The sequence below is a fragment of the Trachinotus anak genome, unplaced genomic scaffold (assembly GCF_046630095.1).
Source record: "Trachinotus anak isolate AG129_WGS33_773 ecotype Australia unplaced genomic scaffold, CSIRO_AGI_Tana_v1 ptg000031l, whole genome shotgun sequence".
In the NCBI taxonomy this organism is placed as follows: Eukaryota; Metazoa; Chordata; class Actinopteri; order Carangiformes; family Carangidae; genus Trachinotus; species Trachinotus anak.
The window spans coordinates 4,784,831-4,800,779 of record NW_027273882.1 but is presented as its reverse complement, the minus strand read 5'-3'; the positions used below and the strand labels follow the sequence as shown (position 1 = coordinate 4,800,779).

General features: G+C 38.9%; 2 protein-coding genes across 14 annotated transcripts in view; one reads left to right on the top strand and one right to left on the bottom strand.

Moving 5' to 3' along the window:
• The window catches only part of aven (apoptosis, caspase activation inhibitor), a 216,855-nt gene extending 213,621 nt beyond the window's left edge, over positions 1-3,234 (top strand). For all 5 annotated transcript variants that reach the window (XM_071467799.1, XM_071467800.1, XM_071467798.1 and 2 more), the window contains 3 exons: positions 308-403; positions 1,510-1,795; positions 2,531-3,234. In XM_071467799.1, the coding sequence (XP_071323900.1) occupies positions 308-403; positions 1,510-1,795; positions 2,531-2,685 (537 nt within the window). In that variant the 3' untranslated portion in view covers positions 2,686-3,234. The remainder of the gene's footprint in view (positions 1-307; positions 404-1,509; positions 1,796-2,530) is intronic.
• ryr3 (ryanodine receptor 3) overlaps positions 3,096-15,949 on the bottom strand; it is a 110,990-nt gene continuing 98,136 nt past the window's right edge. For 8 of the 9 annotated variants that reach the window (XM_071467772.1, XM_071467774.1, XM_071467773.1 and 5 more), the window contains 21 exons: positions 15,838-15,918; positions 15,581-15,669; positions 15,309-15,437; positions 15,085-15,189; positions 14,571-14,652; positions 13,127-14,409; positions 12,947-12,999; positions 12,707-12,869; positions 12,485-12,571; positions 11,877-12,077; positions 11,585-11,715; positions 10,494-10,536; positions 9,888-10,015; positions 9,329-9,389; positions 8,787-8,933; positions 7,092-7,226; positions 6,716-6,872; positions 6,435-6,499; positions 5,232-5,332; positions 5,079-5,130; positions 3,096-4,270 (listed from right to left, as the gene is read on the bottom strand). In XM_071467772.1, coding sequence (XP_071323873.1) covers positions 4,175-4,270; positions 5,079-5,130; positions 5,232-5,332; positions 6,435-6,499; positions 6,716-6,872; positions 7,092-7,226; positions 8,787-8,933; positions 9,329-9,389; positions 9,888-10,015; positions 10,494-10,536; positions 11,585-11,715; positions 11,877-12,077; positions 12,485-12,571; positions 12,707-12,869; positions 12,947-12,999; positions 13,127-14,409; positions 14,571-14,652; positions 15,085-15,189; positions 15,309-15,437; positions 15,581-15,669; positions 15,838-15,918 — 3,389 coding nt within the window. In that variant the 3' untranslated portion in view covers positions 3,096-4,174. Of the gene's footprint in view, positions 4,271-5,078; positions 5,131-5,231; positions 5,333-6,434; positions 6,500-6,715; positions 6,873-7,091; positions 7,227-8,786; positions 8,934-9,328; positions 9,390-9,887; positions 10,016-10,493; positions 10,537-11,584; positions 11,716-11,876; positions 12,078-12,484; positions 12,572-12,706; positions 12,870-12,946; positions 13,002-13,126; positions 14,410-14,570; positions 14,653-15,084; positions 15,190-15,308; positions 15,438-15,580; positions 15,670-15,837; positions 15,919-15,949 lie in introns of those variants that run through there. The other variant, XM_071467778.1, reaches the window with a different exon arrangement.

The following is a 15,949-nucleotide window of genomic DNA, read 5'->3' as shown; positions in this document are numbered from 1 at the left end:
CACAAACACACTTAGATTATATAAGGCTTCCTGACCTCTTGCTATTTCTTGTGTACAGTCAGAGCTATATTGTTTTGTTTCTCTTATGTGGAAGCACAGACAAGTACTGACCTGACCTTTAGTAGGCTACTTTAAATGGATTTTGAACAAGTTTTCACATCCTTTGATACTTTACTTAAGCCTCGTGTTAGAATAATGCTCGAAATGCTTTTGATTCCATATCCTGATGAAACTTTTAACCTCTTAAACCTGCAAACATCTGGAGTCTGGCTGCAAACAGCTGCATTCACACTGTCTTTCTCTGCAGATGTCAGCAGCGTTTGTGGACCTCCCAGCTCTCGCCCAGACCCTTCAACAGATTCCTCTCCATCAGAGACTCAACCTGGAGGCTGAGCTGGTTCAGGTAGGATCTTTGACTGCCACAGCTTGTATCAGCTGACATCCAGCACCCTGACGGGCACTTGTAGCTCATGAGAAAATTCAAATCTCTTGTAGGGCTGCAACTAACAGTTATTTTCATTGTTGATTAATCACTAGCCCAAAGTGATGTGCTCAGTGTGGTTTTTCCACTAACAGTCCAAAAGCTAAAGATATTCAATATGCTGTTGTATATCACATGAGAAGAACAGCCAATCCTCATCTTTGAAAAGCTGGAACCACAGTGTGTTGGCTTGAAAAAACAAATAATCCATTATGAGTGAACTGCTGATCAATTTTCTGTTGATTGCAGCTCTACTCTCAAAGTAAGAAAATTAACTGATAATGTTTTTTACTGCACAATAATTAGTAGACATCCCTCATGAAAATAAATATAATGTGTTTGTTGCAGACTGGAATTCACTGATAGAGAAATCCCAGTTTGAGACTATAGACAAAAATGAGTGGAGACATCACCAGAAACAGATCTTTAGGGAAGGATTTGGTTTTAATCCTCCTCCATCCTTTTAACAGAAAGTCTTTGTCCTGGTCATAGGCTTAGGGATGAACTATGAAAATGAGAAAACAAAGAGGTCAATATTCAGTGTGGCCTGTGAGAGGTTCATGCATCTTTCATCGTTGGAGTTGTCCAGGTTTAAAGTTCTCGTGGGAAGTTATACTTAAGTAAAGGCATCATGTCATTCAGTTTCACTCACTATTCTAAATCACCACTTTTTCTAAAAGGCTGAACAAAAGACATGGGAATACTAAGAATAACCTTTTTGAAAGTAGTTACCAAGACAATGCTGCAGAAACTATATCCTCTATTAAAATGGAGAGACATGTCAGGGAAAATTAAATATATGGAAAAGAATAACAAAAACAAAGATAAGAAGATGAGCATTGGATGGAGAACTTGTCACAAATATTATAACTATTTGATTGCTTTTGTTTTGATAATGTAGATAATACTTGAAAAAATTGAGAAAAATGATATTTGTTGCTTGGTAAATTTACTTAAAATAAATTTATTTGACTTTAATACCTTGCAAAACTTACTGTGTCATTTTTACACTAATCCTGATGTTTCAGGTCCTGACTCCAGTAGAACTGCCCACAATGAATCCTGCACCTAAACAGGAAATGTCCAAAACGTCCACGTTCACTCCTCCGTCCGCAACTTTAAAAGGTCTCAGTATCAACCAGAAAGTCCCTGTGGCTACAAACCCGGTGTCCACCTCAAATGCTGCCAAGCCGCCAGAGGATGATGGTGATGAAGAGCTGGACCAGCTGCTCGGTTTACAAAAACCGGTCTCAGGTGTTGTAGGAAACCAGTCTGCCAGTGTTCCAGAGGAGGAGAGTGGGGGTCCAGAGGAAGGTGAGTTTATTTGTGTCACACTCCCACACTACAGACTAATGGTCACGGTAAACTGTGACTTTAAGACTTAAACTTAAAGTCACTGTTCAAAGACTGGTAACATATTTTTGTTTTCCAAGATCTCTGGAGTGTCAGTAAACCCAATAATCGACCATATTTGATATTCATGCTTTCTGGTTTGAGTATCTCTATATATGGTAAAAAATAAAGCTGCTGCTAGCAGCCAATTAGTCTTTTCAGCTTCTAGTCAGACAGAAATCAATTAATTTTAATTGATGTGTCGGCCAACTGTTTTGATTTCATTTGCTTTCTTGCAAGAGTTAGATGGGATTGACAAATGTAAAGCTACAGCTCCGTAAAGCTGAGAAATAGTCGGGCACATAACTCACAGTGTAATGACTAATTGTGTTTTTTACACCTCCGTTCTTGTGTGAATTAAACAAGATATAATGTGTTTGTTAATGAGCTTTACTGATGGTGGTAGGCAGATTTTGGGACAGAGCCAGTTCAGCTGTAGCATCATATTTAAGGCACATGAGTGATCTTGATCTTTGCAACTAAACCTCTGCCATGAAAAATAATTAATACATTCACCAAAACATAAAACCGTTGCTTTAAACAGACTAAAATTATCCCAAAAAAAAAAGCTGAAGACAATATCACATTGTGAGAGGATTGGTCTTCAAAGCTTTAGACAGAACAAGTCAAAATCTTCTCTGTTCTTGTAATTTGCAGCGTGTGAGGAAATGAAGGCGGCAGTACCGGAGGTGTTAGAAGAGAAGATGGAGGAGGTGAAAGACAAAGATGTCACACCTCCAAAGTCTGCCTCCGTCAAGCAGGAAATGACAGAGGAGGACCTGGAGGACTGGCTTGACAGCATGATCTCCTGACCGCCACTGATCCAGGACAGACATGTTGAAGGAAGTATATGAAGGAAACTGGGCTGTGAATTCAACCTTCTCTGCTTCCACTTATGTCCTTTAAAAATCATATCAAGACAGAACATTCAGCCTTAAAGTCAATTACTAAGCTCACATGCTAAAAAACTTTGCTTCACATTGGCCTCCACTTTTTTTCTCTAGTTTCTGGAGCTTAATGAGAGACAGTGTTTGGAGGTGCAGAGATGGGACAGAACGTCTCGAACGTTCATGAGAATGTGTCACAGTGTTCCCTCTGCAGCTCGTGCTTCAGAGACAGAAGTTTCTGTTCTGTTAGATTGTCAAAGTGACACACCCCGGGAGTGTGTCGCCATCAGGGGGATCTCTGCTGCCAAAGGGACAGACAGGTCACAGACAACACATTTGGTTTATTGCGTCAATTCGTTTATTCATTTCCTCCCGTCATTAAAAGAAATGCGGTTTACGAAAGCTACTACATACATACAAATGGCCATACAACAGCAGTTAACCATCTTGTCGTCAATAAATCCCTGAACCAAGTTTTGTTTTTTTTTGTTTTCCTCTTGTTGGGGTTCTTCTACTGTGGAAAGAGGTGCAGGCGGGCAGGACACCACAGCTTAGGAACAAAACCAAACTAAGCAACATTTACACGAGGGTCAACTATATTTTATACAACAAATGATTCTCCTTTTTTGATTTAAAAGCCACAAAACTAACTTGAACTAAATCTGCTTGTAACTAATCCAGAACTAGCACACTGCTTGTGTCAGGAGGGACAAAAATGATTATTTTTTTTTTTTTTTTTCCTCTTTTTTGCATAGTTTCTCTTAAGGCACATCGGCTCTCGATAAACACATAAAGTAAGTCGTCTCTGGTCCTGGAAGAACCATCTTCATTTCATCACAGAATTGAACCAGCATTGAAAGGCAGATCAGGTCTCACTCATTTCATCTGATGTTAACTGGATCAACACTAGCAGCACACATCCATTCAGTTGGTTTGATAAGTGACACTAACATCCTGGCGTTAAAACTAGAAAATGTGCATATTCAGACATTCAGTTGTCATGCTGTAACCCTCCACGTGTATCAAATGTCTACACACAACAAATTGTGCAACAGGTTGGGGTTAAGCAAGTGAAAAGGCAATGTGAATCAGAATCAAAAGAAGAATTTGCATAAAAGAGGCGTCGTGGCAAGTGTGGGTTTTCGGTAACAAGGAAGAGGACTTGGATGCACAAACGTCCACTCATTAGTTGTAAGTCTTACAATTATTTTCTTTAAATTATCTTTTATGAGTGTTTAAATTCAAAATGAATGATTTTTTTTCTCTTCTTCACATTTTTCGACACCATGGCAGCAGAGAAAGACCAGCGAGTGTTCAGATTGTGTTAACAGGGTGAAGTCAAGTTCATTGTCTCTTTCAGATAGAAGGAAGGGAGCGAGGGGTGTTCAGGGTAGACAAGACTGCCCCGCCCACCCTAACCCAACTGGTCCTCATATTGCTTACGGAAGCAGTCTCCAGTAGGGAAGAAATCCCAGCATCTCTCCTGGTACATCTTCCACACATATGACTCCTGAAGGAGGATAGGAAATAAAAAGTCAGTTTGCCAGAGTTATCCTCCAAAAAGTTCTGCCTCAAATCTCGATAGTTACAATATTTGTCCAGGTTTTGAGATATAAACCACAACTGTCTGCATGGCTAAATATGACCAGGGGGAAAATAGAAAATATGTTTTTGTGATGAGTAGTAGCTTCAATAGGTTTCAGGGTTTTGATCAATAAATGTTTTATACCTCAGTGCTCTGAGAAAAGGATTTAAAAAATGGTCATCAATATATGCTGTAGGAACCAATTTCACAGAAATACCGTGAGTAAAACATCTTTCAAATCAAATTGCATCCAATGTGGATCAAGACTTATAAAGTGGGATCCATATGATTTCTTTTTATATTCTACAGAATAAAATAATAATTCATAGCAATAGAGGAATAAATCTTTGGGACTTATTCTCTACAGGTGGCTGAATTTGTGAAGGAAATCCAAAAAAAACTTAAAGTTTTCTTTCCCTTCAGCTGTATTTGTGACATGAAAACAGTGCATTCACATCAGATAAAAAAACAACTTGAGTCTCAGGTGCAGGATGATAACAAGTTAATATCAAAAAAGAAAGTAAACCCACGCATTGCTTCTTCCTCCAGCTAAGCTGCACTTATGCAACACATCAAGTGGGTTGAAATGTTGCACAAGTAAAACCTACCGAAGTTGGAGTCGATGTGCAGGATTTTGTTATTTCTTTGTTTTCTTGAGATCAGACATAATTACGCCATATTAAGCAGAACAAAATAACAAAGTTGAAGCTCAAAGATATTTTCTGTCACATACCTGACCCGTGTGTTCAGTCTCATCCTTGTTGATCAGGTACATCAGGAAGAACCTGCACATGAAATGACACCAGTGTTGTGAAGAATGCTCACATTGAGAATAGGGAACACTTCCAACTTACTGAACTTGGTCATTTTGTGTTGCTGCACTTACAGGTAGTTGGCTAAGTTGTGCTCTTGTAAGGTGTGGGTTTCAAACCCGTGAGGTGTCCGGTCAAAGTAGTCATTGCCAATGCCACAAATGAAGCATTTGGTCTGTAAGAAGAGTGAGAGAGGATGTTGATACGGGGCTACAGGAGGTCAACTTACACACAACACTCTTATTCCTGCTGCATTCAGGTGCTTTCACACCTGTAGTTCTGTTAACTGGGGACTAAGGAAAGGAAAATCATATATTGTTGATATGTAAACTGTGTTTGTTAGATATGCAACTAATTTCACTGGACAGTGTTGGCGATGATCCTACATCATCAACTCTACATTGACCCAAATCAAATTCTGATGACAGACATTAAGTCATGCTGCACTTAACTGACTCTACAGTGTTTATTTATCTCATCTAGTGTCACTAATCCTTAATGAGAAATTATTTATCATGAGGGCTGCAACTCACCCCCATTTTATGAAGAATGAGAAACAGCCTGATAAAGAGGCGTCTTACCATAATATTGCAGAGGAAGATATAAACTGTGTGGCTGCTAAGTTCAACTCACATTTAAATGAGTAGCTGCCAAAATCAAACATACAGCCAGAGTCCAAGGACTCAGCGAAAGAAGCAACAGATGGTCTGACCCCCACAGAGCCCTGATCTCAACATCATGGAGTCAGTCTGGGATTACATTAGGAGGCAGAAGAGACAGCTTAAATCCACAGAGGAACTGTGGCCCGTTTTTAAGGCAATGGGGAGTCACAGCAAGTACTTATCTGTTAATGAAGTAAACTTATTTTTTAAACTATCTTTACTTTCAGTGCCTGAAACTTTTGCACAGTGCTGCCTGTTCTTTATAAGATTGCTTCTTCAACATTCTCACGATAATAAGTCACATCTACTAAATTCCTGTGTTTAGTCCAGAAACGAACTCTACCAGAGTGTGTGGATCCTCGTTTTTCAGGTGATCTCAGACCGGTTGTTTAATTTGCAACAGTCAGTTTTTACACCAGCCCAAACTAACCTGGCAAATGCACATGAGTTTGTTTGAACTGCGCCAAACAGGTGTCAAAGCACTTTTAGTATTTTGATGTCAGTATTTTCCTCCACATCTCTGCATCAGTGTATGACTTTATAAAAAAGACCTCTGTGGCAGAAATGCACCTCCTAACACACAGTATTTCCACTCTGGCTGGATCCAAGTCTTACCTCCATGTCCTCCTTCACCTGCTCCTGCTGGTCTCTCAGCTCACCAAAGGCATCAATGATCAAACCTGAAAGAGTGTGCAACAGTCTGTCAGGGGAACACTTAAAAAACACCTTTTTAATACAACTGTTAAACTGATGTAGAATACATGATGAGACTGATGTTTGTGCCAATAAAGGAGAATCATTTTCTCATCTAATTTTCACCTGTATTTTCCTTGTGAGGCAATGCTAAATGTGAGACCACCAAAGATAAATGACAGGAAAAGGTAAAGGTTGTGTACCCTGAATGATGGCCAGCAGGATGACGATGACAAAGAAGAAGAAGGTGATGTCAAACAGGATGCGGTAGAGCTCATAGGGGTCTCCAGCTGGGTCCTCCAGCTCATCTCCAATACCTCCTCCAGCTCTCACACCGACATACATGTGGAACAAATAGCACTGAGGAGAAAAGAGGGGAAGTAACTTAGAGCTTCAGTCATTTTACAATTAATAAAGGCAGTTATATTTTATTTCTGTGGTAACCAAGGTTGGAAAATTTCTATTTAATTTGTTTCAGACAAAATTTGCTTCACTATGCTTCTATGAAAAGTCAACTATTTTCAATTTTGTCTCTCATTTTTCATAAATTAAAAAGATGTTGGAGGTGGTCAGACATACCGTCATCATATCGTCACACTTCATGTCGGGCTCGTCTTCATCCTCGCTCTTATTATAGAACTTCCTGAAGAAGTTAAAGGCCACCACAGTGTAGAGATAAACCACCACAGCCAGCAGACCCACAGTCAACACAAGCTAGAGGGAGAGAAAAGTCATTAAAATCGGCACTTACACGCTCTGAAACATTTATTTGACCTTTATTTATTCCAAATGTGAGAATTTGAGCTGAGGAGACGGCAGCCTCTGATTGTGCCTTTTTCTTGTTTAAATGTAGATTTTGAGAGTAATTTTTTTTTTCCATTGGAAAAGTGGCTCACAAAAGAACTGCTATGTTTTCAAGGCCTCTTCAGCTGAATCGAGGACTTCAGGGCAGCTTTCAGGGCAGTTTTCATCAGTATTCAATGACTTTGGAGACCTCCAGGAAATCAAATTTATGTCACTGCAGAAGTATTTCATGCCCCATCGATGCCCTGCAATTTACATATGCTTACAGTTCACTGTCAGACAGATGGTCTCAACCAGTGTTGTTTCCCAGCCTTTTATGTCTGATGTACCCTCACAGATGAACTCAAATACCCCTTTAAAGACCTCACCTGTTATGTTTCAGATGTGTAAATTTTAAACTGGATGTTATTTAACACTAGTGTTTCTTTAAATGTGGGCATTATTACAATGTGTCTAGGTTGGTTTGATAAGGTTGGCATTAGTATTACTTCCTTCAAGTGGGAGAAGCTCAACCTTTCAGCCATTTATTCACTACTTTTAGTCTTTTTACCATTGATTTATTACTTTTATTTGACAATTTCATCTGTTATCAGTTTTTTAAGCCAAACATTTCAAGCATTTATTGATTACAATTTACCTGATTATGTGAACTGTCTATCCATTCTTTGAAGGTAATTATTTCAATTGTTTATCCACTACTTTAAGCTTTGGCATTATTTATTCATCCCTTTTAGCGAACATGTTTAACCGTTTATCCATTACAATTTACCTGATTATTTTATCTGTTTATTCATTACCTTTAGCATCTATTTCAGACATTTATGCAAAACCTTTAGCTTACTTAAGGCTTCCATGCTTATTGTCCAACATTAATCACATTGACACGTTATGTTTCAGGTGTTACAGTTGACTCATTATCTGAATAGTTTTTACAGCTTTTTCTATTTTCTGTGGCAACTGCAGGGAGTACCCTGTTACTGGTTAAAAAAAATTTTTTCCTTCACATTTATCTACAATCTTCACTCCTAACATACTCAAGAATAAAACAGAAAATCCAGTTCCCTTTGATTTTTTATGTGTATTTAATTCCTTTAATTTATTTCTCATGACAGCTTATTTCTAAATATCCTGTGACCTAGATGACAGAGTCTTTATAGATATCCACTGTTTCCATTTCAAAGCTCCATCCTTTTTTTCCAGAAGTTAATTTCTTGATTTGATTATGTTGTATGCAGAATGAATCATGATGTTAGCTGTTTTATCTATCACAGACCATCATAGATGCAGATTATTTACAGAAAAGAAGCCTCTACCTCAATAAAGTTTTGTTAATTTTATAACTTCCTAATTCTGAGTAGAAAAAGGGCAAATGGTTGTTAAAGAAAAGGCTTCTCTGCTGATTGATGTTTGTTGTGGCCTGACAGTATTCTTATCTGTACTCTGTCTCCCTCTGCTGGTGGAACTACTTGCCTGCTTCCCATTGTGAGTGACAGAGGACAAGATGGTGCGAAGAGTCTTGAAGCCCATAGCGATGTCCAGCAGATGAGCAGCAAAGAAGAAGTTGTTGAAGTGTCCAAAGACGGACATGGTGGTGTACCAGATCAGATACAGGAAGTACTGTATGGACAGGAGGCCACTCATTAGTTACAGATAATTGTTGTAATGGTGGTGTCATTGCTCTGCCAGTTGAATATTTGCAATATTATTGTATGGTTTGCCATGTTATCGTGACATATGTAGATTTTACATTTTTATATCCTGAAAAATTTCACACATTTACGACATTGAAACAATATACACACATTTTTGTAATTTATCTTCTATTTTTTATTCTTTATACTTTGTTAATATTTTACTCTTATTTTAAATATTTCTGTTATTAATTGCAACAAAAAAATTATTAAACCGGTTTCAGAATAACTTTGTTAACCAAAGTCGTGATCACATCTAAAACATTATTTTCCCCCACAGTAATATGCAAAGTGCTTTTAGTATACATTAAATAAACTTACGTTGTCAGTCAAAACCACGCCCAGCTTCCAGATGTGGTACTTTGTATCAATGGAGCTCAGCCTGTCAATGAGAAAACAAAATGGTGTTGCTGACATGCAAACATAAAAAAAAATTTTAATTCAATTTGGAGTAAGAGCTGACATTCTGTTCATGTCATGATCGTTATTGGTGGGAGATACTTTGAAAACTTCAGTTTTAATTAAATTCTTTTTACATGTTCAGGTCAGGTAATGCTCTAACTTTCAGCACTGAGCCAAGCCCTAATTTAAAAGCCCTTTTTTTTTTTTAACAACCACAATTGAGACGTTTCATTTTTGGTTGTAAATAGGGGCGTTGATCAGTACCATCAGTCTATGATCACCTGAGTTAGTGCTGACAGTGCAGTGTCTTTGAATGCTCTTTTTAGCCTGTTCTTGGCCTCAAGCCATCCCTGCCTGCATATACATAAACATGTCCTCCTTTGCCTAATGTTATATAAACACAAAGACTTTCACTATCAGTGTCCACATCCACATATTGCATCATTAAGTATTGGGGAAACAAGGATTAAGTTCTCACCAGGCGACCAGGGAGGCTTCCCTCTCTACAGTCTCCACTGTGGGGTCAAAGTCGAGAGCGCTCTTATCCAGGCCTAAGAGCTCAGCGATGCGTTCAGCTCCATAAAGGTCACCATATTTGTTGATCACCTACACATACAGGAAACAGCAAAAGTCAGCTTCGTGACTTATTTTCAAACTGTGAGGAGGTCGTCTGCTTATCTGTTTGTTTTAGAGATGGTGTAGCGACAGTGAAAAAGGAGAATGTTTAAGTTGGAGGTTTTTTAAGGTTTATGCATATTCAAGAGTGTCTGTAGGAAAACAAGGTTGGAAAAAGTTGGATTTTACTGCAGTTATTAACTCAGAGAATGTATGAAACAACACTACCACTACTATATTATAACAATAATCCTCTAATATGGATTCCTGGAACAAAATCTTATCAAATTAGTCAGTCTGAATTTGAAAATGTTCAACAACTCCTGATGTGACTTATACAAGATATAATTTGAGCATATTTAGTTATATATGCTCAGCTCTGAGGGATCTTAATAACACTCGTCATGCACTAGTTTGTCAATACAGGTCAGTTACAGTACCTTACAAAAATATTGTCTCAGATACTCACCTTGCGCTTGATAAACTTGTCCCAGTAGTTGTTGGGGAAAGAGCTGTAATGGAATGTAGACTTAGTTAATATAATGTGTTTTAGAGTTTACATATTGTCAGTTGCTACTGAAAGTTTATTGAGTGACTATTTTCATTACTGATTGATCTGTATTTCTTCTTTTTTGAATAAATCATCTGTAACATCTGTCAGAGGGCTAGACTAAAAAAAGACTGCACACTGATCTGAACTCTGTGTTTGTTGAAGATATTCTCTCTGGGTATGTGATTCAGTGATTCAGTGCGACCCCGCCGGGAGCTAACACTAGCTAAAAGCTGTCTGCAGATATCAGGCTGATGTCTCAACACAATCAGTGCAGGTGAATGAGTAAGCAGACTTTCAGTTTCTGTCTGTGCACAGTGATCATTGAAGTGGATGTTGGTATTTAGTTAAAGCATCAACCACTGACAGTCCATGTGTAGCTGTATAGGATAGCATTTATTTTTAAAAAATGCATAATGATTCTCCTCTACGTACTGCAGGTTTATAATATTCTTGCTCAACTTTTTTAACACATTTATACTTAAAAAATATACATCATCATATTCATATCATATTTTTCATATTTTAGTTGCTTTGCATTTGCCAAGGAAAATAAATGCTTAGGCCACAGTTTTGTAATCGGGAAATGTGTGTAAACAATTCAGCCAATAATGTTCACTTTACAAAATTTTATATTCAAGGAAACAACAGTTTGCTCACCTGTTGAATGTAGAAGAATTTAGAAAGATAAATTCTGACAAGCACTTTAGGCAACATTGGCATTTATCAGCTGTAACTCAAATCAAATTGATTCTGGACTTTGTGAATTGAACTGAGAGATCGGTGCTGATATCCAGCCCTATTTGTCAAACATGGGTTTTTATGATACTAATGGATATTACAACAAGCAGTGCTTATTGGAGTTTACCAGACGAAATGTTATCTACAATAACCTGTGTTAGTGAGAGAAAAATAAATCTTACTTTCCTTATATTTTAAGAAAGGTTGTTAAATGATCCATGTAAATCATCAAGGCAGTGAGCCTCATGTTAATGCTGTGAACGACTCACGGGGTGTTGATGACGAGCCGATCCCACTGGCCCTTGATGTCATCGTCGGACGGCTGCTCAGTAATGTAGAGGCCGTCGAATTCAAGCTTTCTGGCAATCTCTTTCTCCCTCTTGAACACCACCAAAGGAACCTAAAAGCAAAATGTGGAGACGTGCAACTAAAACTGCAACTTCACTTACACAATGGTATCATCTGCAAAGAAATAATTCTCAGCCAAGTGAAGGGAGTTAATGGTCTCCCTTCACCATTGTGTAAGCAAAGTTGCAGTAACAGTATCACAAATATACCCACCTTCAGACAGTAGTACCCAACCACACAGAGGAGTGAGATGACAGTGTGGAATATAGCCAAGAAGCGCAGTGTTGGTAACATGTAGCCAGTGCTCTCCTGAAGCACAAACTCATCCATGTCAAAAAGTGTGTTCTCATCATCCTCATCCTCACCACCCCAGCGGTTTTCATCATCAGTTTCTTCATCGGTTTCACCAGCAACCTAAAGAGAAAAACATACCACGTAGACAATGAAAAATCTCAGTATTTTATTTATTTGCTTTACATTTTTTACATTACATATTTCTTACACTTGTTTGTCCTTCAGATTCCTTCAAATGCTTTGGGTTGTTACTTTTGTTGTAACTTATATAGTATACTTAACTACTATTCTAAACAATTACAGTTTTGGTATCCCTCTGAACAGAACACAACTGTTTCAAGTTACTAAATCAGGCTACTTAATCATTACATTAGCTTACATGCTACATGCATTTTTTCATGAAATGAGGATTTTGATTTGACACTAAAGGTCTGGTCAGAATAGTGGTCTTGTTTGACTTCATCAGAATTTTCTGTTGATCAGCCAACCCATCAATCCACTAATCATTGCAGCTCTACTTCAGTTACCTTGTAGAATAGCAGAATGAAATTGATGGCAAAGCACACAAACAGAGCCAGGAAACGCAGGTTGTAGAAGTTACGAGCCAGGTAGTTCTGTAAGAAAAATAAGAGACCAGCTGATGACTGCTAAGGATTTATTAGATAAATAATGAGTCCAAAAAATGATATTGAAGAATTTTTCTCAAGCAAAGCCACAAACAACTCTGAAAGAACAGTGTCTGGCCTCACCAGCATCTTGGTCAGGTAAATGTCCAGAGCAGCAAAGACTTTGGACATGAAGGCAGGCGACGGCTCTTTAGGCTGGCTTGATCTGGTCTTGGGCTTCTCCTCTGTCACTGGTTCCTTAGCCTCCTCCTCCTTTGGCTTATCCTCCTTCTCCTGGTTCTCTGTGCTGTATTAGTCATTACAGTTTTACTTTACAGTTCTTTTTATTCTGTATGATAATTAATTTTACTCAGTTTTACTCACTCTGCTTTTTCTGGTTCACTCTCAGGAGTTTGAACAGGCTTCGCAGCAGCTTTCTGCATGAGAGTGTTATACATATCAATGAGCTGTGAAACTGAATGGCAGTGATAATGAAAGGCAGGTATCTACAGAGTGTAAGATCATTAGTTACACAGATGAAGTTATTGAGGGTTGACTGCAAACCTTTTTTTGTTCAGTAGTGGACGTTTCACTCAGCTCAGAAACATCACCCAGGCCGGGCTCCACATGTTTCCCTCCTTCCTTTTTAGGCATCACCAGCATCTCCAGCATCATGTCCACTTCTGCCATGTCCCCTGCTGGTGCCATGGCTATATCCAAGTTTCCTGATGACTCTATAGCCTCCACCTTCTCTCCTTCTATCGCATCTCCATGGATACCAAATTGGGTTGGGTCAGGCATGTTCCCAAGGATGTCTGTCACCTTTATGTTCTTGGCACCTTCTACCAGGCCACCCCCAAACATGGAGGACCAGATGACGTGGAAGAAACCAAAGATGAGACTGTAGATTCCCTTAAAGAAGCCAGTAAAGAGCATCCAGAAGAAGGAGAAGAAGCCTGTGATAATCTCCTTGATGGTCAGCTTCTTGATTTTCTTGAAGTGTTTGCGTACTGTTTTAACAGAAAAAATTTGGCGGAAACGTGAAACTTTGTTCTTCACAGCGCAACATGCAGTGGTGAAGGCTGAGGCAGACTCCAGTGCGCCTTCTTCCTCTGCAGCCAGCTCGTCCAGGATGCTGTGTCCATCCTCGTCTTCCTCCTCCTCAGGTTGTTCAACCTCATCAGGCTCAGAGATCTGTGAGGCTAGCTGCATCTCAAAGATGGTGTCCTCACAGAAATTCACAAACATCTCCATCTTCTCGCTCTCTCCGCCTTCATTGACCACATCAAAGATGAACTGACGCTTGGACTCTTTGACCTGTGGCTTCTCCCACTGTTCACGGCTCGACTCGCTGATCTCAAAGTAAACCCTCTCAATGCGCTTTGCACTGCCCATGATTTCAATGCGACCCAGGTAAGGTTCAAAGTAGCTGAGCACGCTCTCTGCCAAATCCAAGAAGGTGGCAAGTCGAGAGTCATGTGGCATGTGCTCAGACAGGTTGGTCAGCAGCACTGCCACGTTGAAGCCGATATCTTTGGCCGGCTCATGGAACCGCTCCACAAACTCCTTGTAATTAAACATGCCGTTCTCATCAGCCTCTGCACACGAGAGCAAGAAATCAATCTCAGACTGGCTGTACTGCTTCTGACTCTCCATGGACTTCTGGAACTCCTTCTTTGAAATAATGCCTTTAAACTCGGGGTCATACTCCTTGAAGTTGTCAGAGGTCGTTAGATCCTTCAGTTTGAGGAACATATCAAAGAACTTGAGGATCATCTCCACATTGCTAGAAGACTCCACCAGCGTGTCAACCATCTGCTTTCCAATTGTTCCATTCACCACATTACCTGAGGAGGGAACAACATGCATTTCAGGAATAAAACACAAACACAAAATGCATTATGCAGTCCATAACTTTTACTGAAAACAACACAGACTTGTAGTAGAATCATCTCAGATATGTTGTGATCTTGAGCCAACGATGATTTTTACCCCATCTCGTCCTTACCCTCTAGTAGAGACAGCAGCATAACAACCATGTCCTTCTGTAAATCCATCAGCTCCTTCAACAGCTCAATCTGACTGGCATCCTAAAAGGAAATAGGAGACATTTTCTTAAGGCTTTACACTGCAGACACAAAGTTACCAACAGCATTATCAAATGAAGGCTCATTATTAGTTCAGTAAACATTTAGTGAATTAATTAGTTAGCTAGAGTAGTTTCATAAGATATACTTGAACATGCCTTGAGATACACCAATACAATACGTCAGCAACAGGCCAAAATGGACCAAACATTTTGGCCATGTCAATGTATCCGTCAGGCTCTGGTTACTTCTAACTATAACAATGAATTCTAGTGCTCTCATGTTACAGACACCATGGGTTAGTTATAAACAGATATTTATGACACGAGACAGATTTTTATTAACATAGTTGCGTTCTCTAATTTTTAGTCCTCTATCTTATTTTTTGTTTTTATAAAAAACATGCTGCAGAAGTACAAAAAGAGTTCAGTTTACCTGAGATAGCTTCATCTGCATGTTAGCAAATACATGCAAGAAGCCCACTACTGCATCCCAGAGTCTGCTGTGAGCCAGACTCTGCTGGTTCCCAATACATGGGCCCTGAAAGAGGACAAGTAGGAAAGACAGATGATGGGAAAGAAGGGAAAAAAATAACACATCAAATTAAGAGTCATTATACTGCAGATTCAACATTATGGACTGAGGGCTCAGCTTCTTACCTGAATATACTCAGTCAGTGAGTTGAATATCTGCTTGGCTACGGATAAAGCTTTGGAGAAATTGAGTTTTCCTGTATCATCAATGACATCCTTTCCAGAGTAGTACCAGTAGAAGTCACTGATAGATTCCTAAAGAGGAGAATAACATTTGTAATGATTAAATGATAAAATGATTAAATGAACAATGAATAATAGCATGAATGATTACAATAGTAATGATGGTGATAATAGTAATAAAGATGGAGACAGTCTACATTCTGAGTTTTACATACCTGAAGACGGAGCAGATAGTCAACTGTGCTGATGATGATGTTTACTGTGGTTGTGTTTCCAGTTTGGGTTCTCAGGAAGTTCTGGAAATCTGACAGAAACAAATATTTTTTATCATCAATCTCATCATCTCTTTCTCATACCCTTATGGTCCTCTGTTCTCTCATGAAATAGTACACAAAATACACTTATCCAAACGATGAGATGCTCCTGTTGGTGAAAACGCATGAAATCAAAATTCACATAAATGAAATCTCACCTCCGTTATGCCCCTCACACAGAAGTTGCAAAAACCGAAACAGATCTCTAGTAAACTCATCATTCTGTAGCACCTTGGAGCCTTGAGAGAAAAGACATCTTGGTGAATATAG